Source organism: Protopterus annectens, chromosome 15.part0 (genome assembly GCF_019279795.1).
Source record: "Protopterus annectens isolate FY-2018-M chromosome 15.part0, PAN1.0, whole genome shotgun sequence".
NCBI classification, from domain to species: Eukaryota; Metazoa; Chordata; order Ceratodontiformes; family Protopteridae; genus Protopterus; species Protopterus annectens.
In genome coordinates this window covers 587,663,420-587,688,070 of record NC_056749.1, presented here as the reverse complement: position 1 = coordinate 587,688,070, position 24,651 = coordinate 587,663,420, and the positions used below count along the sequence as shown (strand labels likewise).

The 24,651-nt window shown below is 43.0% G+C and overlaps 1 protein-coding gene across 1 annotated transcript in view; it reads left to right on the top strand.

The window, feature by feature from the left end:
- Window positions 1-24,651, top strand: part of USP21 (ubiquitin specific peptidase 21) — a 612,045-nt gene that overhangs the window by 293,752 nt on the left and 293,642 nt on the right. The window contains exon 8 of the mRNA XM_044057408.1: window positions 17,051-17,131. Coding sequence (XP_043913343.1) covers window positions 17,051-17,131 — 81 coding nt within the window. The remainder of the gene's footprint in view (window positions 1-17,050; window positions 17,132-24,651) is intronic.

The following is a 24,651-nucleotide window of genomic DNA, read 5'->3' as shown; positions in this document are numbered from 1 at the left end:
TCTGCAAACACTCTGCTGCCCCCAGTGTTACTTTGTTTCTGTTGCCATTGTTTTGTCAGGAACTATTCTTTCTGCTGCTATGATTGCTGCTATGATTGTGTCTTTTCTTTGGCTGCTTTCTCATGGAGAGATTTGGATCATATACACTATTTGCCCTCTCAGTTCACAAATCCTGCTGTGGAACACCAATCCAGTTGCTTGTTTATACTTTCATAAAATTCATGCTGTCTGTTCTTCCAGTTTATCTGGTACATCAGACCATCTCAGTTTTTCTCTACATGCTGAATCTTCTGAGTTTGTTTTTTTGAAACTGATCTTCAGAAACTTAATGCTCAGCCAGCCTTTTCATTTCAGCCTTTAATTTTGCAGTTTTTTTTAATTCATCTGAGTAGCTTATTAAAGCTTCTTCTGATGTTCTTTGTGATTCACTGTTGCAGTCCTGACTTGTGGGATTTCCTGCCATGAAAACTCTTGGCTGGCCTGACTACCAGAGAAAACTTTCTCATCCCAAGCTGGCGGACACCCTGACTGATGTCATTTCACTCTGGTATGAAGGGAGGTAGAGCCTGCATCATATCATCAGTCTTTTCTTGCCATTGAAGCCCAAAGCAGTGTTCAAGTGGGTTGGTTGGTCTGCACCAGAGAGTAGTAGTCATCAGAAAGTCAAGTACCCCGTTGGGGAAATCCTTTCTTTTCCTTTTTGCATGTCAGATAAAGTAAATAATTGTCTCCATTGTGGTAAGCAAATCCCACACAGAGACTTTAACTTCCTTTGTGTGTTACCTGTTTAGGCCCAGACCATTGTGTTCTTAGTTGCCATTTTTGTGCTCATCTTAATACTAGAATTGTTTGAGCATAGGGCTGAGTTTTTAGTGAGATTCCTTAGTCAAGCATCTTCTCACTCTTGTCTGACATGTGCTGGACATTCCAAATTTGAGCAACATAAACAGAAGAAATATAAAGAAAAGAAACAAAAGCTTAGGTCTTCGGACAACAACCTTTTGTGGTCTGACTCTCCCTCTAGGCTTATGACTGTTGAAGAAGGTGAGGTGCTTTTCCAGCCCCCTTCGGTATCTGTAACTGTGACACAGGCCTCTGAGACCTGTTCAGAGTCTGACATGCCGTTGGTCCCATCTTCTTCCTCCCAAGCCCTTGCATATGATTTAGTAGTTGGGTCCGGGGCCACTCAGCAGGCCTCAGCTTCTGAGGAGCATTTTTCTACCGGTGACGCTCAAACAAGACCTTAGCCTACACCAGTGCTTTCTCACCACTCGAGAGAGACCAGCACCAGGTTGTTGGATGCTCCTACGCCCAAGGCCAAAGCCATCCAAAACAAAGGTACTGTGGCAGGGCCTTTGCCTAGGCCTACTGGCTCCCTTTTGCAGGGATCCCAACAGGGCTGGATAAGACTAGCTGAGGTCCTGATTTCTTTTGTTAGGTCAAAACAGGCCACAGGGGGTACCCCACCATAGAAAAGGAAAAGGGATGCTCCTTTTGTAGTTTTCCCAGGTACTTTTCAATCAGAGGAATATTCAAACATAGGGGAGTCTGGGTCTGATGAGGGTCCCTGTGATGACTCTGATTCAGAGGAGAACCTACCCTCTGCCCCACCATCAAGAGGATTTCACTTTTGGAGAGACCCTCCATGCTGTGAGACAGCATTTTCAGTGGGAGGCACAGGATTATCCCCAGTCCAAGAAGAGAGTTAGAGAGTTCCTGGATTTACCAGAACACAAACCACTGGCTATTCCACCCATTTTAGAGGTAGTAGAAGATGTTTTCCAGGATTCCTCCTTGAATCCTGATTCTCTTCCCCCTGCCCAATGTAAACTAAACAGGTTTTATAGGGTACAAGACTCCCAGAAATACCTTTCTAAAACTCCTGCTGCTGACTCTGAGGTGGTCACCCTGGGGCCCAAAGGGGGGTAGAGCCAGTTCATCCAAGAACACTTTCCCTACTGATAGAGAGTAGGGCCCTTGATAAGTTTGAGAAAAAGGTATGTACATCTGCCACCCTTACTATAAGGGCCCTCAACTGTTAATTTCATATAATCAAGTATCAAAAATTTTTTTAGATCGGCTCAAACAGAAGGTCATCTTACTAAAGGATCAAAACCTTTCCAAAGAGTTCCTAGATCTGTCATTCCAGTACTCAAGTAAACATTACACTGTGGTTATAATACCATGGAAACTACTTGCAGGGCAGATGCCACAGGCTCAGTTATTATAAGACGTGCATGGCTTAGGGAACAATCCCTTCCAGACCATGTTAAATCAAACCTATTGGATTCCCCCTTGATAAAGACTTTCTTTCCGCCCCTAAGGCGGAGGCAGTTCTCAAAAAAGATAGGACAAAGTGAAGTGTAGGCAAACAGTGAAGGACTTCCTCCAAGTACAGTCTCTCAAGTTTAGTAGAAACTTTCCAACTAAACACTGGTCATTTCCCTCCCACTGTAGGGGTAGACAGGGGAAACCACAGCTGAAAAGGACCCATAGGCAGCGAAAGCAGCTGCAAAGAAGCAGGCAGTGGATGTCAGAGGCTCCCAGGCAAGGAATTTCTAGGTTCCAAACCCCTGGCAGAGAGCAGCTGACTCATCCACCCCGCCCCAGATCACCTCAGCAGAAACCTGATGGACCCCCACAAATGGCATCTGCATCGGGAAATTTTTCTTAGCATAATTCAGAGATGAGGAGTCTTACAGGTAGACCTCTTAGCCAACAAGGACAATGCTCACCTGAAAACAAAATTCTGTGCCAGGATCAAACAGAAATCTGCCTGGAGAAAAACGTATGCCTTCTCATTCCCATGGACTCTTCCCTTCATTTATGCTTCCCCCCTTACCCCTTTTGCCTCGAGTACTTCTGAAGATAAGGGAAGAGGGTCCAACAGCAGTACTGGTAGCGCCCGACTGGCCCAGACAACACTGGTATCCTCTCCTCCTCGAGCTCACCAATTAGAACTTATGGATGTTGCCTCAGAGGCCAAACGACCTCACCCAAAATAAGGGAAGGATTGTGCACACCAACCTTCAGACTCGCAGCTTAGATAATTCCACGGCCCCCAACTGCAACATAACCTTAAGTAAGCAAGTGCAGGACATTCGTAGAGTCTAGAAGACTTAACATTAGAAAGTCATGCTTGGCCAAATGGAGGAGATTCTCTGGTGCCTGAAGCAACAACTCTATTCCAGTTCAGCACATATTACCACCATCCTAGAATACCTGACCAGTCTGGTGGATAAAGGCCTCTCCTGTTCCTCCTCTAAAGTTCATGCATCTGCCATTTTAGCATGTTTCTACTCTTCCTGTAGTCTTTTTCCATCCCCTGTTAAGACAGTTTCTTAGGGGAGTCATTCACATTAGACCTTCCAGGAGGAAACCCACTCCTCCATGATATCTCAATTTTGTCATAGAAAAACTGACTTTGACCACTTTCAAACCTGCAGCTAATGCACCTCTCAAGTTTCTTACTTGGAAAACAGCCCTGCTGCTGGCTATCACCTTAGCTAGGGTATCCGAGTTGCAGGTCCTTATGGCAGTGGAACCATTTATTATCTTCTTCCAAGACGAGGTTTCCCTCAGAACTAATCCTCCTTTTATGCCCAAGGTGGTCACTGATGCTTCTCTAAACCAAGCCATTCATTTACCTACATTCTTCCCCAACCCTCAGAGCAAAGGGGAAAGAATACTTTATTCCTTGGATTTGCACAGGCATCTCTGCTTTTATCTGGACAGAACAAAAGCTTCATGGCAAAACTGACCCTGAAATGATTAGGTCGCACTCCACTAGGGCCACAGCTACCTCTGCAGCCTTTCTGATGGGGGTCCCTACTAAGGACATCTTGTTGGCAGCCACCTGGTCATTTGTACATAATTTCACAAAGCACTGCCACTTGGCAACCCTTTAAGTCTAGACACTGCTACCCTGCAGGTCATCCTCTCCTGTCTATACTCTCCTTCCTCCCCCAGTTCAGCTTTGGGAATCTTCCCACAAGTCAGGACTGCAACAGTGAAACATGAAGAGTGTACTACAGTTGTCTACACTTACCATAAATGTAGATGTTAAGGTGTATTCACTGTTGCAGTCTTCTTTCCTTACCTCCTGTCCCCTTAGCCTACTAAGTAGCCTACAATTAACCAACTAATCCAGCGAAGGATCATCACCCTCGGCTCCCTTGCTGTTAGGGTCCTCTTTCTTAGTTCCCTCCTGTTCACTTAGGGCTCCTTCTGGTAGAGGACAAGAAGATACTGATATCATGACACAGGCTGGTTCTTTTTATATCCAAGCATACTGATGTTGGTCAGGGCATCCGCCAGCCTGGGAGAGGAAGGAGTTTTCACTGGTAGTCAGGCTGACCAAGGGATTTCACGTCAGGAAAGCCCGCAAGTCAGGACTGCAACAATGAATACACTCTTAATGTCTACATTTATAGTAAGTGTACACAACTGCACTTTTTTCCTTTAAATTATTGGAAGCCATCTGTTATATCAAAAGTGAAATTCACTGTGACTGCAATATTCTTCCCTACATTTTTTTTTCTGGTTGGATTTCTCTCACTTTCTTCAGCCTCGTCTTTGTTGTCATCCAGGTGGTGTAACTACCAGCCAACAATGGCATTTTTACCCAGGTTGATAGCTTTTACTGGCTTTTCTCCCCACAGTTTCTGTTTTCACACAGAGAGAGCTCCAATCACCTTGATGATCAGTGTGCAGCCATCTTGGTAGCCCACCATCTTTTTTATTGATCTGCTGAAGCATGTTAGATTCTCTTTTTTGATATTTATGGGGCTGCTTGATTTGTGAAGGTAGAGGAAATCCTGGACTGCTGGGTCTTTGATTGCTCCGAAGGCAAGGCATAAGCCTCCTCTGAGGAACCTATGAGAGACAGATTGCTTATTTTTTTGTGGTAGTGTAGGGCTTTTAAGTCTGGAATCCTCTTTGTTAGGAAGCGCTGGTGAGTCGCATCCCAAAAGGGGGGGTGGTTATACTACCTCACATTGCTGTGAATACAAGGGAGCAATAGTGTCTTTAGATCTGGATGATATTATTCCCTTGATGATCAGCTGAACCAAGTAGCAAGATTCTCCAAATATCCGCTGTTACATGTGATCAAAAGAGAGGGAATTATAAGCCCAGGTTCCCAGGTGTCTCAACTACATTTTCCTTTTGAAACTGGGTGTTAGTGTTAGATGCTGGGGGAGATGTTTTTTCTGTCAAATGTGAGGATGTCGCATTTTTTAGCATTTAATTCAAGCCCATTTTCAATACACCGGGCATTTTAAGTGCAAGTTTGTTTTATTTTATTGTATTGTTTTGAATATGAGCCTTGGTAAACACTGATCCCCTTAGAGCTATTCCAGTCTCACCCTGGAGTAAACACAGTAGATACATGACATATACAGACACAAAATGCAATCCATACGTACATACAAAGTGAATGTCAGAGTTGGTTTAAGGGTATAAAGGCAATAGAAAAATGGCACTGTATAGAGAGTGACTGACAAAACACAATATATACATGAATTACATACAGACTGTAAATCAGAGTTATGCAGAAACAATCAAAATTAGAAGAAGAGTCATAGAGCAAGGTATGTAGTGGGGAAAAGGATATGAAGAGGTAAAGTTGTATGACTAGAGAGCTAGGAGTTGCATTTTCCTAGAAAGTTCCTGTTGGTTGGCATTTTTTCTCAGAGGGGGATTCGGTATTGACCCCAAAATTTGCAGTCATCCCGCAAATGTGGCTAGCCGTGAGTCTTGGTTTTTGGTCTGTAGGTCAGAGAAGTAAATACTGAACAATAGCTGTCCTCGCAGTGAGCCCTCAGGACACCACTAGTCACTTTAATATTCTCTGACATTGCCTGTGTCATCTGCACTGTGTGGTTTCTTTTAGCCAGTTAGCTCTCTGTTTTATTGCATATTGGTCTATTTGTAATGTATTTTATTAATATTAATTATGCTAGCATATAGGAGATGGTATCAAATTCCTTGGCCAAATCAAGGTAGACTGTATGTGCACAGTGTGACCACTGTCAACCACTTACCTTTTCAAAGAAGTTTACCGCATTCTTTAGACAGGTTGTGCCTTTTATATATTAAAAAAAAAAAAAAAAAAAAAAAAAAAAAAAATTGCTGCAGATGTAGCCTGACAAAATTTTTAATCTCTGTGTTGTGTTCCATGGCCTCATGTGTTCTGTGGCCTTAGACTGACTCTTTAGGGTGATAGGCTGATATTTTCTAGGGTTGGTAGTAGGATCACATTTATGGCATCAGCAGTGCTGTATATCATACTTCGGGACTGCAAGTTCAGGTTAATTAAGTTGTGAAGAGGTTCTGCCAGGGCATGTTTTATACTATTTAACAAACAACCAGTTTGTTGTCTGATCCAGTGGAGGAAGCATTCTTAGTTTTGGATAGCACTTTCAGTATAAGTTCTTTAGTGATGGGGGTTTAAGAGATGCAGATATAGTAGGGCTTTGGACAGTCCTCTCAGGAGTGAAATTTGTACTAAATGTGTATGCCAGTATATTAACAATGTCCATTGGATCCAAGTAGTTTTGCCATTTAATATGAGATGTTATGTAGTCCTATCTCACCTACATTCTTACCCGTGGGTCCTGAGCCAAATATCTGCTCCGACTCTGCCAATTTTACTAGCTCAAAGTCTCTCATTGGCTGGGCTAAGAGGGTATCCCATGGTGCACTGCTCCATATCCCCACATCTCGTTTGCCGCTTGTGTAGCTCAGACGTGGTCTCTCTTGGCTGTGGCTAAGTATCTTCTTTTTTGCTATTTCTCTTAGAGAAATTTGATTTTTCATACCCAAAAGCTAATTTGATAGCTATTTCTTGTTGCTGTGTTTGAGTGTGATAGTTGTGTTTTTGGTATCCCTAACTGTTCCAGCGGGCTAGGCCCGTTTTAGTTAGAGGACCTAGTCCTCCCCTCTGTTGTTAGATAAACTTTTTAGTGTGATTGTGTATGTCTGTGTGTTCCGTAGAAGAACCGTTTCAGTTAGAGGTTCTTAGAGTGTGTCTAGTAGAGTTTTTCTGGTGTTTCTAATTGTGTGTTTCCCGCCCTTTTTGTAATCTGTGTCTAGGTGTTTCGCTTAGCGCTAGTTATAAGATGTCTAAGGATCAGAAAGGAGCATAAGCCTTCTGGCTTTAAAAAATGTTCCAAGTATGGATATAAGATGTCCATCATGGATGGGACACTCTGTGTGTGTTTACTGCCTTGGAGCCATCCATTTACAGGAGTCGTGTAGCTTTTGCCACGCGTTCAGTCCTAGGGTGCTTCAGGAGAGGAAAAATAAGTTAATATTAAAGGGACTTCTAAAACCATCGTTTGAGGAAGCTATAGACTCTGCTTCCAGTCCTCAGTCAAAATCCAAAGCTTCCAAGGCTAAGAAAAGGTCTCCGGCTCCATCTGCCACTTCGGTGCCTCCGGAGAAGATTACTGTATTGGATTCTACCCCCTTGGCTCCACTGTCCTTGGGGCCACAGGAGGTATCATTGTTAACTGAATCGGCATCGGCTCCTATTATTCTTGAACCCATTCGGAGCCGGTCGCTCAGTGTGATGCATGGTTCACCTGACAAGAGATCCCAATCTCCATCGCTCTCCTCCAAATCCTCCAGGCTTTCTGATTTGAATGTTGATAGGGTGGTGCAGAGGCTCCTGCAGTCGCCGGTGTTGGCTAAATTGTTCTCGGCTCCGACCCACTCGGCTCCTGAGCCAGTTCCTATGACTGTCTCGATGATTCCTCCTCTGAGCACATCCTTGTCGTCGGAGCCGGTATGTTCCGCCCCAAGTGATGTTCCTGCGCCGGCTCCAATACCCCCTCTGGGTCTATCGGTGCTGACCTCGGATCCAACCATGTCGGTTCCATCCACAGGGTTCGGGACTTGGGTCTCTTCGTTCGGGCCCAAAGGGGATACTTTGGGACATCTGTCTATTCCGAGTCTCCCACTCTGTGCATCGGCTCGTGGGACCCCGGTCCCGGTCCTGGCCTCGGAAGGCCGGTCGGTCCTCTGACTGGGGGGGGGGGACTGGCCTTCGAGGCCATGTGGAGCTCGCTGGCCAGATTGTCAGCTACATCACCCGGGTCAGTCATTCCGTCCCCCACCACCCCGGCAAGAGCTTCTGACACTCGCCTATCCATGGACAGTAGAGCGCCAGGCCCTAAGGATACCCCCATAAGCGGTCCCCAACTTTCTGAGGGTCTCCCAGAGCCCATGCCTGAGGAGCCTCCTAGAAAGAAATTGTGCAAGAGGAAGCACATAGACTCCCAGGATGAGTCTCTCATCTCCGATACTGACCTCGAGGAATCGGAAGGGTCCCCCAAGTCTTCCCCTGATGATGTTACCTTCTCCGATATCCTGGAGATACTGAAACAAAGAGGTGACTGGCCTTCTAAAGCTCCTTCCAAGGAGGCGTCAGTATTCCTTAAGGCTTTTGGAGCACAACCCACCACCTCCTGGGTGTCTCCACCCTTCGACGAACTTTTTGACCTCATTTGTCGAAGAGTGTGGGAAAACCCCGATTCTGTGGAGCCTGTGCCCAGGCGTCCCAACAAATTCCTTTCTGCCCCCCAGGGCAAAGTTTCTGTCAAAAGGAGTCCCTGTAGATGCCATGGTGGTGGCGGCAGCCACCCAGAAGGAAGTTGCAGTCTTCTTCATCCGTCCATCCTCCTAACAAGGAGTCTAGGACCATGGATCAGTACGGGAAGCATACCCTATCGTCAGCAACCTTCACTCTACGGTCGCTGAATTATCTGTCTCACTTCACTTGGCTCCAGAGAGATCTCCTCAAAGAGTTGTGAGATACTCTTTCGGGTAACATACCTGAGGCGGTGGCTCAGACAGTTAACGCCTAGGTCTCTACCCTCAACTCCATTGCTAACTCATCCATGTGGCTCATTTTGTATGCAGGAGAGGTTCTGCCAGGGCATGTTTTGTACTATTTAACAAACAACCAGTTTGTTGTCTGATCCAATGGAGGAAATGTTCTTAGTTTTGGATAGCACTTTCAGTATAAGTTCTTTAGTGATGATGGGGGTTTAAGAGATGCAGATATAGTAGGGCTTTGGACAGTCCTCTCAGGAGTGAAATTTGTACTAAATGTGTATGCCAGTATATTAACAATGTCCATTGGATCCAAGTAGGTTTTGCCATTTAATATGAGTTCTGTACATTGTTCAGTGTTTTCTTGTTTTTTTATTTTTTAAGATAACTAAAGAAGGATTTGTAATTGTTCTTTGCCTCAGGTGACGGCTTGAGTTTATGGGCTACCTTAGTAGATATAATTGTCCTTTTTTTAATTTTTAGTCAATTTCCTAATATTTCCTTAACTTGGGTGGTCTTTAGATCTGTTCTATCCACCTTCTTTTATAGTAGATTTTGTCTTTGGGCTACCAGTTTGCTTTACTTTTAAACTTCCTGTTGTATTTGGATCTAGGTGAGAGTGCAAATTCTGTACATTTATTTGTGACTATAAACTCCTTTGCAAACGTATCTGCAGAGATGACTGGAGTAATGTTATAAGTGAATTTTGAGACTTCATCATAAAATTTGAGATGATTCATAGCCGGAAATCTTTGAATTCCGGAAATTATTTCAGTGGGGTTAGATAGTTTGATGTAAAAGGTTACTAGTTGATAGTTGAGTGGATATCAAATATTTGTGTAAAGGTACAACCATGCACTCTCAGGGTCGTCTGACTGCTGAAACAGTCTGTCCAAGGGACTGACGTCCACCTGTGTCTTACCAGTTATATGTGCGATTTCCTGCAGAAGTGATCCCATTACTTGTACATCTGCTGTTATGCTTGAATATTTTTGCACAAGATGGTTGCCTCATGGACGTTTGTTTTCTGGAAATGACTGTGTGCATTTGATTTGAAGAAGTCACCTTATGAGTGGGTACTACAGTGAATTTATTTATATTTATTTAACATTTGCTAACTGTGAAAGTCCAGCTTGGAACAAAGCGAATTTTCAGCAGAGGTCTGGGGAGAAACGCTCCAGATACATGTCTTTGTAATATGGGTGGAAACCGGAGCACCCCGAGGAAACCCATACGAACGCAGAGAGGACATGCAAACTCCGGACAGAAGGGCACCCCAGCTGAGAATCGAACTGAAGAACCTCTTGCTGTAAGGCGACAATGCTACCGCTGCACCACTGTGCTGTCCAGTTTGTCCAAAATTTCTCACAGATTTTTTTTTTTCCTGTATGCTTTCTAACCTTGATCCTGTCAACCATCAATCATCTCCTAACTTCCCTAGTAGTGGTAATCATTCCAGATCCACTAGGGTGAGAGCAGTCTTGGGGGTTGTCTTTTAGGCAGCCACGAGAGTTTTGTGCCCTCTCCAGCATCTGTGCAAGTAGGACATTTTTACTTTGCCTAGCCCCCTCTTCTTGGCAGTGGGATAAACTATCCACGTTACTGTGCAGTGGGATATGTGACCCACATCACTGTGGAGACCACAGTATCTTCCTCTACATAAATGCATGCTGCCATGTTCTTCAGTGAAAGCCGTCTCCTACTGTCAGCTTGGCAAGCCACATGAACGCCCCCAGGTCCCAGGCCTACCTCTTCCTCCGAAGGACTGCAGCAACCAGCAGCACTGTGGCTCCCCCAGGATGGACATGACCATCTTCCCTGCCAGCCGCAAGTACCCAAGGCACTAATCAAGCATGGATCACGTAGTCAGGAGTTTTATTCCTATGCGCCAGCAGAGCTATGTGTTTGTTTGTTTAAAATCTGTGTGTTACCAGTAGCTGGAATGTTGGTGCTTGCTCCAGCTGTACTGATCTGCTAACTTTCTTTGTAACATATAGGATAAGTTGTTACTGTACCATTACTTTGTGACAGCATTGTAGTGGTACTTTGTGTCAGAATTGTGCATTCTGCCTCATTCATATGCTCCTCTTGGAATATCAGACTTGGATTATTCCTGGTCAAGATTGAATTCAACAGTGAATTTACTGGACTGCTATCTGTACTTTGGTTGTCTGATTTCATATTAACATAGCAAATGTTCAAGTATCTAACTCTGATTGTTTACTTTTATTTTTACTGTTTACTTGGCATGCTTGTATGTTAAATGACATTTCGTGCTTGTTGCATTTTTGTTATTGCATCATTAACATATTCACTTTCTTCTGAATACATTAACATGATGCTTGGTTGCAAAGAAAAGTGCATCCTGTGCCATATTCATTTATTTGGTTAAATGCCCAAGAAACATATGGTCATTAGTCCTTTGAATGTTTCCTGGTGACTTCCAGAAATAAAAAGTTCCCCCACTTAGCCAAATTTATTTTAAGCTCATGACTGAGAGTCGATATGCACCAGGTGGGCTTCTCCTTTTTGCCATCTGTTAATCTCACAAGAGAATATTTTTAGTGGGGATCAAGAAATTATTTGATTTTCTGAGAGTGTGCCTTGTTCATTGCTGCTATAAGTGGCTTGTGCTTCTTTGACTGATTTTTGTGAACTTCTGAATATAGGTGATGAACCTATGAACTGAAATTTCCTTAGAGAAAAATCTGTCCGACTAGGAGAGAAATTAAGTTTCATTGTGAAGATGTCCAAAAGTTCATGTTGCAAAGCGAATGTCCACAGTTAATTACTTTGTTTAAGGAATTGCACTGAAGCACTGACCCTCTCTGTATTTATTGCGTATACTCATACAACTGTACTTTTCTGGCAGATTGTTCATTCTGCTGTATTAAATATGCTCTATTTGGTTGCTGTGATTAGTTCTTGCCTGTCGGTTGCTGTGTTTAGTTCTTGCCTGGTCTGTATTCCATTTTCAAGTAATAACTTCAGATTAAACAATATTCTCTATAAAGTTAGGGTGCCTGTTGCAAAGACTTTCTAAGTGTGTTTTGCAGGGGTTTATGGTCTGTCTCAACTCACAACTACCTCTGGTGATTGAGATAACCAAGTTGAGGTCTCTGGAATCTGACTTCCTAACGGTGTATTTACATAGAGACAACTTGGAGCTCTTCAACTATTTTTGCCAGAAGGCCTGGTTTGCATCTGGTGCTGAAATTAATTTAACATGTACATTGGATAAAACAGTGTACGCACCCCTGTTAAAATGCCAGGTTTCTGTGATATAAAAAAATGAGAGCACAATAAATAATTTCAAAACTTTTCCCACCTTTAATGTGACCTATAATCTGTACAATTCAATTGAAAAATAAACAAATCTGTTGGGGAAAAAATAAAAAATGTACAATAAGCTGGTTGCATAAGCATGCACATCCTTAAACTAATACTTTGTTGAAGCACCTTTTGATTTAATTACAGCATTCAGTGTTCTTGGATGCACACCTGCCATCAATTAAAGAGACTTTGATTAACCCAAAATAAAGTTCAGCTGCCCTAGTAGTATTTTCCTGGCATTTTCTCAATCCAAACAAACTGGTAAAAACAGGGATACACAAGCGCACCACAGACACAGCACAGAATCCCTATCAGGAACTAGGAAAGGAGCAGGCCTAAGGCCTAACCTAGGGGGAAGGGGAAAATAAATTGGATAAAAGGGAAAAAATAGCACTAACGGGAAAAAGGGTGTAATATAACCGTTAAGCTAAGCTAAACAAAGAAAGGGGTGGGAAGGCGAAGTACAAAGGCAACTTTTAAGTAATAAAATCCCAACACTTACCAAGAGCCGGTAAAACGCACCTCATCAGCTAAAGCGGCAAACGAGATCTGGGTAGTTATCGCCTAGCATCATGGGATATAGGGTTGCCTCGAGCCGGTAAAATTAGCTCTCGAGCTTTAGTAAGTGGCCGAGTCGGAGCCGAGGTTCGGCACCAAACCCATCCAGCAAGAAAGAAGGCGAGAGAAGACAACTAATATGGAACGTTATGGTAGGTACATAACTTCTCATTTATGAGGCAGCATTCTTAAATCAGCAGTTCTCGTTGCTTGATGTGTCTGCATTTTATCTTTTTGTAAATTATATAGTTAATTAATGTACAAGTCTAGACAGAAATATCATTTACAACAAAATTTCTGTAAAAGTCAGTGGTGAACTTCCAACCTGAAGAATTGGGAAAGGCTAGAAATAATAAGGTGTGTTTATGTGATGCTAAATAAAATCAGAGCCCCATTTTAAAAAAAATACTTGTTACTTTGCAATGTTTATAGAGCAACAGTAGCTGAGCTGGGCTGCAATTTTTGAAATGTGAGATTAGTGCAGAGAAATACCCATGATTTAGTGATCCGTCTTCATTGTTCCAAAAGAAAAAAAGCAAGTCTGGAATTAATGGACAAGAACTGCAAGCTTGTGCAACATTAACATTTGAAGAGGTCACTGCAAGAAGCACAACAGCATTAACCTGGCATGTGTTACAGAAGACAGTACTTACACACTGAGCAAAGTATTGCATAAAAACTAGAGGTGGAGTGGTATCGAGATATAGTGCTGTGCTGTTGTAGGATGGGAACAGCACAACAGCAGCATGCATGGCCAACGTGACAGGTTAACCAAGGCAGAGCAGCACACTTGAGTCAATGTGCACTTGCGTGCACACAAACACAATGCAGTGACATGTAAATGTAACTAGCATCCAGCCTGCACAAGAAGGGCAGCACAGCTGAGCATATTGGCCAGAAAAAGAAGCAATATGAGTTGCATAGCCCAGTGGCAATTCTGCTTATAAGTGTGGAGAAAATGGACAGGGAGCTTACTTTCTCCTCCTTCCCGGTTTCTTGAGACAAACACACACACAGATAACTTAATTATTAATAATGGTTGGAAGGAAGGTTGTATATATATATATATGTGTGTGTGTGTGTGTGTCTGCAAGCACATATATGTGTACATTTAACAAAAGAAGGCTAGGCCGGGAAGGTACTGTGGGATGGCTGTGGATGGGATAGACGACAAGGGTCTGTATGCACACACAAGTTGTGGAGGACACTGGAGGGCCACATATATACTAAGGGTGAACAGCTGGTGAGGGCTGAACAATGATCAAGGAGTGGGAAATGATACATAAGGCAAGGAATGCACTGAGATGAATACAAGGTGGGCTCCTGGCATGCTTTGCTGCCAGGCTGCCCAAAGGGCAACTGCCCCAGTTGTCACTCACCTGTTAGGTCAATGGTATGGGGCAATTACTTCCTTGGGGATTCAGTAGCCAGGATCTGCTAGTTGCATAACCTGTCAAGCCATACTAGACTGTAATCAGTGTTCCTTATGTGGGTGTCCACTTGATGATGCACCTCGGCAATACACAGCCTCCACATCTCACACCATAAGACCCTCTGTCTACCTTCAGAAAAGGAGCCTTTACCCCTCCACTCCAGAGGCAGGCAAAGTGGTCAGCAGTCACTCCTCCAAGTCATCTCCAGCAGCAAAACTTTACACCTCCCTTTGGTCCTGAGAGACAGACCTGGCAGATCCTACCTATCCTCTTCTCTACCCATACCGCCACTTGTGCTTCAAGGCGTGGAATGAGGATTTTACAAGGAGCTGAGAGCTTCAGGGGAAGAGACGTTTAGTGCTACTTATGCCACATCTGCTTACACGGTTAGTAGCATAACAGGTAGTATACTTGCTTTTGATGCAGAAAGCTGTGGGTTCTACTCCCACAGTATGCAGGTAGATCGCTGATACTGTACTGTGTTGTACTTAAAGGGAGTGGATGTTGCAGTCCTGTGAATGTCCTCCTTTGGAGATATTACCTAGTAACTATGAACCTGTTATCCATTTGCCATCCATTCCCTATTGCAATATTACTAGCTTATTTTTTTATGTAACCTAGGCAATTTATTCTTCAAGGGCAACAGGCACTTTATTTGTAAATGAAATGATGAAGTTGTTTGCTGTTACCAACCTCTTCATTAGTTCCAGATCCCTTTAATGTGAAATTATTATGACTAAGAGATTTTGCAGATTTACTGATATTGGTGGATTGTAATGACAGATGTTTGAATGGCCTTTTATGGTTGAAATTTTCTAAAATTGGTAGTTTTGTCATTATTGTTTCATACATTTTGTTTCATTGCTTACTAGAAGACTGTTCAAAAATACAAACTTAAAACACATTCTAAATTGAGGCCATGTTTCTGGCACCAGTCATTTGTTTGGGTGAGACCCTCTTGTAGCTTATTCAGAATGGTTTTATTAAGCCAGTTGTTGTGTCTTTTGGCTTTTCCCAGTTAGGGGTCGCTCGCCACAGTGGAACTCCGGTCTGCTAATGATTGGCAGTTGATTTTTACGTGCTGAGTTGCCAGCCCTAACGCACAACCTTCAACGAAGGTACGCCCATTCACGCATGTCTCCATGCAGAAGACGCTCTAGCTGAGAGTTGAACCAGTCAGCGTCTTACTGTGAGGCGACAACGCTACTGCAGCACCACCACCGCGGACGTAAATTATTTACTTTATTGCTAATTTGTTGGCTTATTTTTGTGGATTATAGTATTGTAGGGCTGCTAATGTTGACATTTTACATACTTGGACTACTGGAGTGATTTTCCCAGTGAGAACTGGTAGCGCTGTAGTGAATAACTAAAATGGCAATGGTAGTGTGTGCCAGTTTTTTATTTGCAAGTGAATGAGTTTCCTTGGGTAGCATGCAAAATAAACATTGTTTAACTTGATAGTAGGGCTGTGATTAGGTTAGTGAAAGCTACCGTCCTTGTACCAGTAAGAAACTGTTGCTTACCTGTTTATTTGTAAAAAAAAAAAAAAATTAACTAAGCTGTTGGAGTTAACTGTTAGATTAAGAATTAGAATGAGAATTTGAATTTTAAGGGAAATATTAGGCATTTATTCATTGTTTCGAATGCACCTACAGTACAGCCAGGAGGTCGACTTTGGTCACCCACGGCAGCAAAATAGTTAACTATATGATAAATTTTATATGCAGCCCCAAGACAATTTCTGTTCACTCAATGTGGCCCCGGCAAGCCAAAAGGTTGGACACCCCTGATCTAAATGTTATTTACCTAGGCACATAATTCCTGAATTTCTGCCTAACTGCTGCTATGTAATTGCCTAAAAGTCAGATGTGTTGAAATAACCTTCAAGGCTTCTTCCTTTGCAACATGCAGAAATGTGGCACACTTTGCTTTTTTAGCCTTCTCAGCCAATTCTAATTGGAGTGAGAAATTAATTTTTGTATATTTTTAACAGAATTGTGATTAGTAGATTGGATGAGTCCAATTTGAGGACCAAGACAAGAGTTCATTCGTAGATCAGTTATGATCAGTCAAGAAATGTCTTTATATACACAGTATGTCAAAGGCATTGATGCATGAAGGAAGAAAGCTCCTGCTGCATATTTAACAGCAACCATTTTCACACTTAAGAGGTGTAGTGTAATCATCTAGGTACAGTATTCCTTTAAAATTTAGCATTCAGACTTTTACAAAAAAAAGTTATTGAAGGATGTGTTTGTACGAGTCCTCGTCATTTTTTGACCTGCTAGCCATTGTAACCTATAAGCTTATAGCTGAAACATCCTAGAAGCCTTATTCCTGTGTTTTATTCTTCATATGGATAATTACATTTTTTTTCTGTCTTACAAAGACATCAGACTTGCTGAGAGTAGTTCTACCTCTCAAGATAAAAATGCATCTGTCTGACCTGGTAGTGCCAGTCATGGTTAGGATAGGTGAACAGCTTGAATAAAAGTGGCAGATGTTTTGTGTACATATTTGTGCAAGTAACAATGTTGTATACATGTAGCTGTACCGTAACCTCCAATCAAGAGAGGACAGCAGTGATTAAAATTCCATGATTACATGCTTTGAGTTTGTGCTGTGTTCCCAGTAAAGTATGTAGTATTTTTCCCACTAGTCAGTGATCTCAGATTGCTTAGCAGCAGAAATGTCCATATCCATGCTGCTTCACCATCTGTCAGATTTCAGGCATCCAACACTTAGCACCATACACCTTTCTTCCAGCATTTGAAACGTAATTTTTGTTAATATTTTCTGTTTTTCTCTTTTTTTTTTTTTTTCGGTCATGTGCACAAGTTGTACTTTGAGAAGTTGCCATTTATTTTGTCATTTCTGTTTTGCAGAAGTACAGTGGGAAGTTATCTCTTGATGATTGTTTCAGTCTGTTTACACGTGAGGAGGACTTGGAAGCTGAAAATGCCCCAGTAAGTCATTGACCTTATCTGTCTGTGTTTCTCAGTTGTTGTACATGTCTGTGGAAAAAAAAAAGTGCGCAGCCCCTTACACTGCAACTCTTGTTGTTTGGCTTTAACAAATATATAATGGTACTTGGAGTGCACAGGAACATCTGTTTGTCTGAGCCGAATAATAGCTTGCACCTGAGGTAAACTGTAGCAGTTGTGGTAAAAGATATGTGGTCACTAAAATGAGAAAGAACGAGGCAGCTAGCGAATTGGAAGTTATCTGTCATTGTATTTAGAATGTTCTACAAGTTTCCAGATTAATTCTGGGAGGGGTCACTTTAATAGGAAACTATAATGTTGTTTGCCTCCTACTTGATCTCCTAGATATGTTGCTTTAGCCCAAGCATGAGGTGGTCGATTTACATCCAGAGGTAGTTCACTTATGACAGTTCGGTAGGACACAGTATATCGCGCACTCTAAGCTGGAGCAGTTCCTGAAAGACCACCTTTTTTCTGTTTTTAAAAAGTGGCTGTGATAGCTGTGTGGAACACACAAGGCATGTGGCTAGAGCTCTTTCCATGTTTTGACATTTGACCTAGAAGTTGCTTAGAAATCCATAATAGGCTAACCACAGTATATATGAAGGAAATGCTGATATAGCTACAGCCCTTTCAACACAACCAGAGAGGTCACATCACTAGTCCTACCCTAATGGAAGTACTGGTATGTGCAGCAGGAAAGTTACTTGTATGGTAGTCTTGTGTGCACTGATCCAGTATATATGTCAGTTACTCGTATCTGTGTAAGAACATGTCTTGAGTACTTGTGCAGTTGTATTGTAAAGTTACCCCTCCCCTTGCAGGCAGAAATGCCTCCTCCATTCAGAACTCGACAAATACAGATACAAAGAAAGTAAAAAGTTTTGTTTGGCCAAGTAGGCTTTTCAGAGATCTTGAGTCTAAGTCTGCAGGGTCCATATGGCAATTAGAAAAAGGATGAATTTGCAGAATAAATAGGTTATTTGGACCAGGTTTTGCCTCTGCATGAAGTTATGTTGGTGGGGCAGGCTCAATATCATCTTAAGTTATCTACCCTCTTTTCTTCATGGCTGTTTTACCACTGCAGGCCTGCAACTTCCTAGCAGTCCTAAATTGTGTGATCTGTTAACAGTAGAGCACTACTGCACCTTCACGTAAGATTGTGTCACCTTGATGCGTGTATAGATGTGCTGGCAGATTTGTTCATGATACCATTTTCTTGCTTGTTTTGCTGCTAAATAATGCTGGCTCTGGATTATCTGAAAATGGCATTTTTATTACACAGAAGTATAGGCAACACATAATGTAATCACATATAACAAGTTTTTATTAAGATTTGTATCATCTCATTCTGATATTTAAAAGTAAATTCTACAGGGCTACATCTCCAGCTGTATAACTGGATATTCTTCAGTTGTAAGCGGAATCATTTGTGTGTGTCTGTAGATGGTGCTGTAGATAATTTGTCATGTTTTCAACACAATTGTAGCTGCTGCTTTACTATGTGCAAAGAAAAAGTGATTTGTGGCAGATGTGACATACTGAATATAACCCTGACAGATGAGGGTTGTGGCGATATGAGGTATTGCCAGCTAAACCAGGAGAAGTAGGGCAGTGGATATGTAACGTATGCCAGCACAGTTAACTAGAGTTTTGTAAAGAATTATGTCATTTGAATATCAAACTGATTTGTACAGGTACTTGTGTTGAAAATGTATTTGTAAAGTTGCTTGTGTTAAAAAAAAAAAAAAGTACCAACAATGTGTCTTGCTGGGCAGAGAAAGAAATACACTTGTATGTCAGACTATATTGTAACTGTTGAGGTTAATCTCTGGCAAAAAAAAAAAACACTGCACCAGATAAAGTCCAGACTAGGCTCCAAAAATGTAATGCAAGAAATCCAAGCAGACAAAGGACATGCATGGCATAAAACCAAACGATTTATTTAGTAAGAAACATGTAAGCGCTTTTGCATAGCCTGTTCTGCCTGCTGTTTTGGCATCTTCCAGTAGTGTGACCTCCATTTGTCAGCTAATACAAACACTGTGAGACATTCCTATAGCAGTTTTCTACCAGCAAGCTGCATCTGCAAAAGTCTGTGGCCAGTCTACTTAAAGTACAGGAATGTTAGTGTATGTTAATGATTTACCCTTCTATGATTGTAAATTTCATTAGAATGTATTCAGGGCGTGCACACTACTGGTAACTCCCACCCTCACCAGAGATCTCTCTAAACCTAACACTTTCTAGTTTGGAATCATTGTTTTACTCAGTCTTCTCCTTCCCAATACACTTGTCCATATTTCTCCAACTCCGTACTCACCCCCGGCATAAGGTTTCTATTTCTCTAAGAATTCCTAGTCTACACAATTGTCAGCTGCATAGATACTTTTCACAGTACCTGATAGTGTAAGTGACTGCTCCTTGCTCTGCAGTTATTTCTGTTTTTGCCCTCCCCTTTTGTACCTCACTCCCACTGCTGTCTTCTTCTGGATTTGCTGAACTCTGCTCAGTTATAAACCTCCTTTCCTTCTATAGCTGATGTTCTGCTAGACCTTTCTTTTTACATTGTTCTCTCTTATTGCTTTCATTTTTCTCCAAGGACTGTAAAATCCACTAGCAGTGTATCTGTCATTCTCTCTCCCTTTTGGTAAATATTACCCCACCCCTCCTGCAGAAACTGCAATTACAAGCTAGCAGAACATTTCAAGTACACCTCACTCACACCGACGCCATTTTAAACTATTCTAGCTTGATGTCCTTCATGGATGCATCTGCAGTCATAACAAGTGGGTTGTCCTGTCGTCAGGCAGCCCTGCAGTCGGCCGGATTCCAAAGTCCGGGTCCGGCTTCGGCTGATGTCGCACTCCACCCGACGTCATCTCTGTTGGTCTTCGGGTATAAAAGCATCAGCCGACGCCATTTTCCTCAGTCTTTCTTGCGGCGTGGCGCCCGAAGCAGAAGCTGTTCGCAAGTGCCGGTCGGTCGGATCCAGAGATTACTTCTACCGAATACTACTTCGAAGACTTCTAAAGCTAAGTACCCCGTTGGGGACTCTTTCTTGCCTCAGCCGATGTCAGAAAAAGTTAACAATTGTTTAACCTGTGGGAAACAAATACCTCATAAAGATTTCCACTCTTACTGTCTGCCTTGTTTAGGCCCAGCCCACGACGTAGCAGCCTGTTCGGCCTGTGCCTCTTTCAACCGACGAACGCTTAGGCGTCGGTCGGAGTTTGCAGAACAGTTTTTCGGTTCTGATTTTGCGTACATTATGCCGTCGGATCCTCCGACTACCCAAGCTACCAAAGCGCAAAGATAAAGACCGACACTCGCGGTCCGCGGTTTCGGCCGAAACCACGGTAAAGCAAACCGCGAGTGTCTCAGTTTCGGCCGAAACCGAGAAAACTGATCAAAGTACAGCTGAACCTATTCTTACAACTGAGGCCCCTGCTACAACTCTTGAATCGACCTCAGAAATTTTACCCACTACGGTGGTTGACTTATCAGACACCATCCCCTTGGATGTCTCTACCCCAGCATGTGGTGCTGCTAGGCCTCCAGCAGCCATCTCCATTAAGGCCTTCGCCAGGGCTAAAGCAGCCAAGACTTCTAAAACAGTGCCTGTTAAACCCCCCACTTCCAGGCCCTCTTCTAGTTCTCAAATGCTTTCCTTGGCAGAAGATTTAATTTCTTTAATTAGAGGATCTCAATCTCACCCAGACAGGGCCTCTCAGCGCCCAGCGAAGAGACCTAGGGCAGGGCCCCCTGAGCCAGTGTCTTCTGATGATTCTGCTGATGAATCAGACATAACTGACCAGCCAGAGGCTCCCTTCTCCAATTTTGAAGATTCTGATGCTGAAGAATCCATTCCAGCTGCTTCCCCACCAGAAGAATTCTCCTTTGGGGAAACCTTGCACGCCATGCGAGAACAGTTCCAATGGCAGCAACAGGATTTTTCAGACTCCAGAAAAAGACTTAGGACCTTTCTGCACCTCCCACAGCACAGGCCCTTAGCTATACCTCCTGTTCTCTCTGTGGTGGATGATGCTTTCAATGATGTTTGCTCCGCTCCAGATTCTTTACACCCAGCCCCTGCCAAACCAGACAGATTTTACAGGGTGCCAGATACTCATCACCACCTTTACAAGGCCCCACTTGCAGACCCAGAAACTATATCCCAGGGTCCCAAGGCAGTAGCCGACCACAGCTAAAAACCCTATTCCTTCTGAAAGGGAAGCAAGGTCATTAGACAGATGGGGTAAAAGGTCTACACTTCAGCTACTCTCTCAGCTAGAGCTTTAAACTGTCAGTTTCACATGATACAATACCAAGAGTTTATGCTTGATCAGTTAACTAAAAACAAACCACATATGAATCTCTTGATAAGAAATATGTATTAGAGATGGTAAATAACATACAACAGGTTAGCAACCATTCCTTAAAATGTGGCTATGATGCACTGGAGGCTTCATTTAGATCAGCCATGACAGGCACAGTGATAAGAAGGCATGCATGGCTAAAGGAACAAGCCTTACGGATCATGTTAAAGCTAAGTTGCTAGATGCTCCTATGGACAAGACAAGTTTGTTTGGTACACCTGCCCAGCAGGTTATGAAGAAAATGGAAGAAAAGGCAAAATCTGTTCAAACTGTTAAAGATTTCTTGCAAGTTCAACCCCAAGGTTTAGCAGGAACTGGCCTGCCAAAATTGGTCCTTTCCTGACTCCACAAAATTTCAAAGGGGCAGGAATAGGCGTTCCAGAGGCAGAAACCAATCCAGAGGAGGTGCCTACAGAGGGCGACAGTGGCAAGGTAACAACAGAGGCACAGACACAGCCACTGCCACTACATCAGCACAACCACAGTGACTTAATCCTAAATCCGCCTACCAGGGAACAAATAGCAGCTCCTCTAGGCGGAAAGTTAACCTTATTTTCAAAGAACTGGCACTACATAACAAAAGACAAGTGGATTTTACAAACCATAGATCAAGGTTACGGTTTCACTTCCACACTTTACCAGTCAAAGAGGAATGCCAAATCTACCTCCAAATCAAAAAACAGAGGCTCTACGCCAGATAATGGAGTTAGCAAACATGAAAGCTGTGGAAAGAGTGCCAACAGCAGAACAAGGAAAGGGGTTCTATTCCAGACTATTCCTAGTTCCAAGAAAGGAAAAAAGTTGGAGACCAATTCTCGACCTGTCCACCTTAAATACATATATCATTGTCCCAAAATTCAAAATGCTGACCCTACAGCAACTTCTTCCCATGCTGGGCAAGGAGTCTTGGCTGGTAACTCTAGATCTCAAGGAGGCATACCTGCACGTCCCCATTCGACCAATCTGCAGAAGATACCTCAGATTTCTTGCAGGATCAGAGCACTATCAATTCTCAGCATTGCCCTTTGGCTTATCTACTGCGCCCAGAGTACTCACAAAATGCCTGGCATCAGTAATCGCCCATTGCAGACTACAGGGAATTCAAATTTACCCATACCTGGATGACTGCCTGCTACAAGGGGACAACAAAAGCAAGCTGACAACAGATTTACAAAGGGTCATTTACTTGCTACAAGGACTGGGATACACAGTCAATTTACAAAAGTCAAGGCTGATACCATCCCAAACAAGGACATTCTTGGGCGCGGAATTGGACACAGTACAACAGATGGCATTCCTGACTACAGAAAAACAAAAAGAACTTCCCCTTTACTTCTTGGCACTAACAAAACTGAACAAGTTAACAGCAAGAAAAGTTCTGCAGGCCTTCAGCTTCATGGCATCATGCATAATCTTGGTCCCATTTGCCAGACTACATATGAGGAAACTACAGTGGTACCTAAAGAATTTATGGTCCCAACACAGACACAGTCTAGAAACAGAAATCCCACTAATTCCATGCCTAAAACAGGAGTTCCTATGGTGGGCTCAGGCATGCCAGTCAAACCCAGGCCTACCCTTTCGCAGATGTCAACCAAGCCAGACCATCACAACAGACGCTTCAGACCTAGGATGGGGGGCCCACATGCTGGACAAATGCGTGCAAGGATTGTGGACACAGGATCAACTTCACCTGCACATCAATCTAAAGGAAATGCTGGCAGTAAAACTGGCAATCCAAAAGTTCAAACCATTTCTCAAAGAGGGCCAGTTGATGATAAGGACAGACAACACCACAGTCATGTGGTACATCAACAAACAGGGAGGCACTCATTCATACCCCCTATGCAGAATGACCTTGGAGCTGTGGACCCTGGCACTCAGCTACAACATTCAGTTACAGGCAATATTTGTACCGGGGAAAGACAATACTCTAGCAGACATATTAAGCAGAACCACTTCGGATGCCCACGAATGGAAGCTGCACCCGGACATCTTCAAGACCATCTCAAAGAAATGGGGAATGCCACAGATAGACCTATTCGCATCACCTCTCGATCACCAGCTCAAAAATTCTGCACAAGGACATTCCACCCACTAGCATGGAAAGTGGACTCACTCTCCTTCAACTGGAAAGGCCTAACAGCATATGCATTCCCACCTCTTCCTTTGATACACAAGGTACTACTAAAAATCAAGGAAGAACGTCCAAGGATAATCCTGATAGCTCCAAACTGGCCAAGACAACACTGGTACCCACTACTGAAGAGCATGTGTCGGAACAATATGTGGCCAATACCCTGATGCCTTTGATGTTAACTCAGAACAACTACAGCATCATACATCCAAACCTAAAACGCTGCAACTGACTGCATGGAACATCACATAGCAGCAGCTAATCCAGAACTTTCCCAAAGAGTTAAAGACATTATTCTTGAAGCACGCAGACCTTCAACAAGAAGGAACTATGCTGGAAAATGGAAAAGGTTTGTCATTTGGAGTACGGAAAGAGGAAAAGATGTGTCAAACATAGATATTCCTAACATTCTGGAGTATCTGGCCGAACTTCTTCATTCAGGCCTGCCCTACTCCTCCATCAAGATACATGCATCAGCTATTTCAGCAGAATACAGCTTTGATCCACCTGTTTTTTCGCACCCTTTGCTCAGGCAGTTCCTCAGAGGAATCAAGAATGTAAAACCTCCAAGGAAACCACCATTACCGGCTTGGGATTTAAACTTTGTGCTAGAAAAGTTGACACTATCACCCTTTGAACCAGCAGCAACAGCAGACCTACAACACCTGTCATGGAAAACTGCTTTCCTACTGGCAATTACTTCAGCAAGGAGGGTTTCAGAACTACAGGCCTTAATGGCAGTGCAACCCTTCCTAATCTTCCACCAAGATAGAGTGTCTATGAGGACTAATCCTATATTTATGCCCAAGGTGGTATCCAGAGTGTCTTTAAACCAGGCAATCCACCTACCTACCTTCTTTCCCAACCCACAAAACAGAGGGGAAAGAATACTGCATACCTTGGATGTACATAGACAGCTACGCTACTACTTGGACAGAACAAAAAATAGCAGAAAGACTGACCAACTTTTTGTAGCCTATGCAACA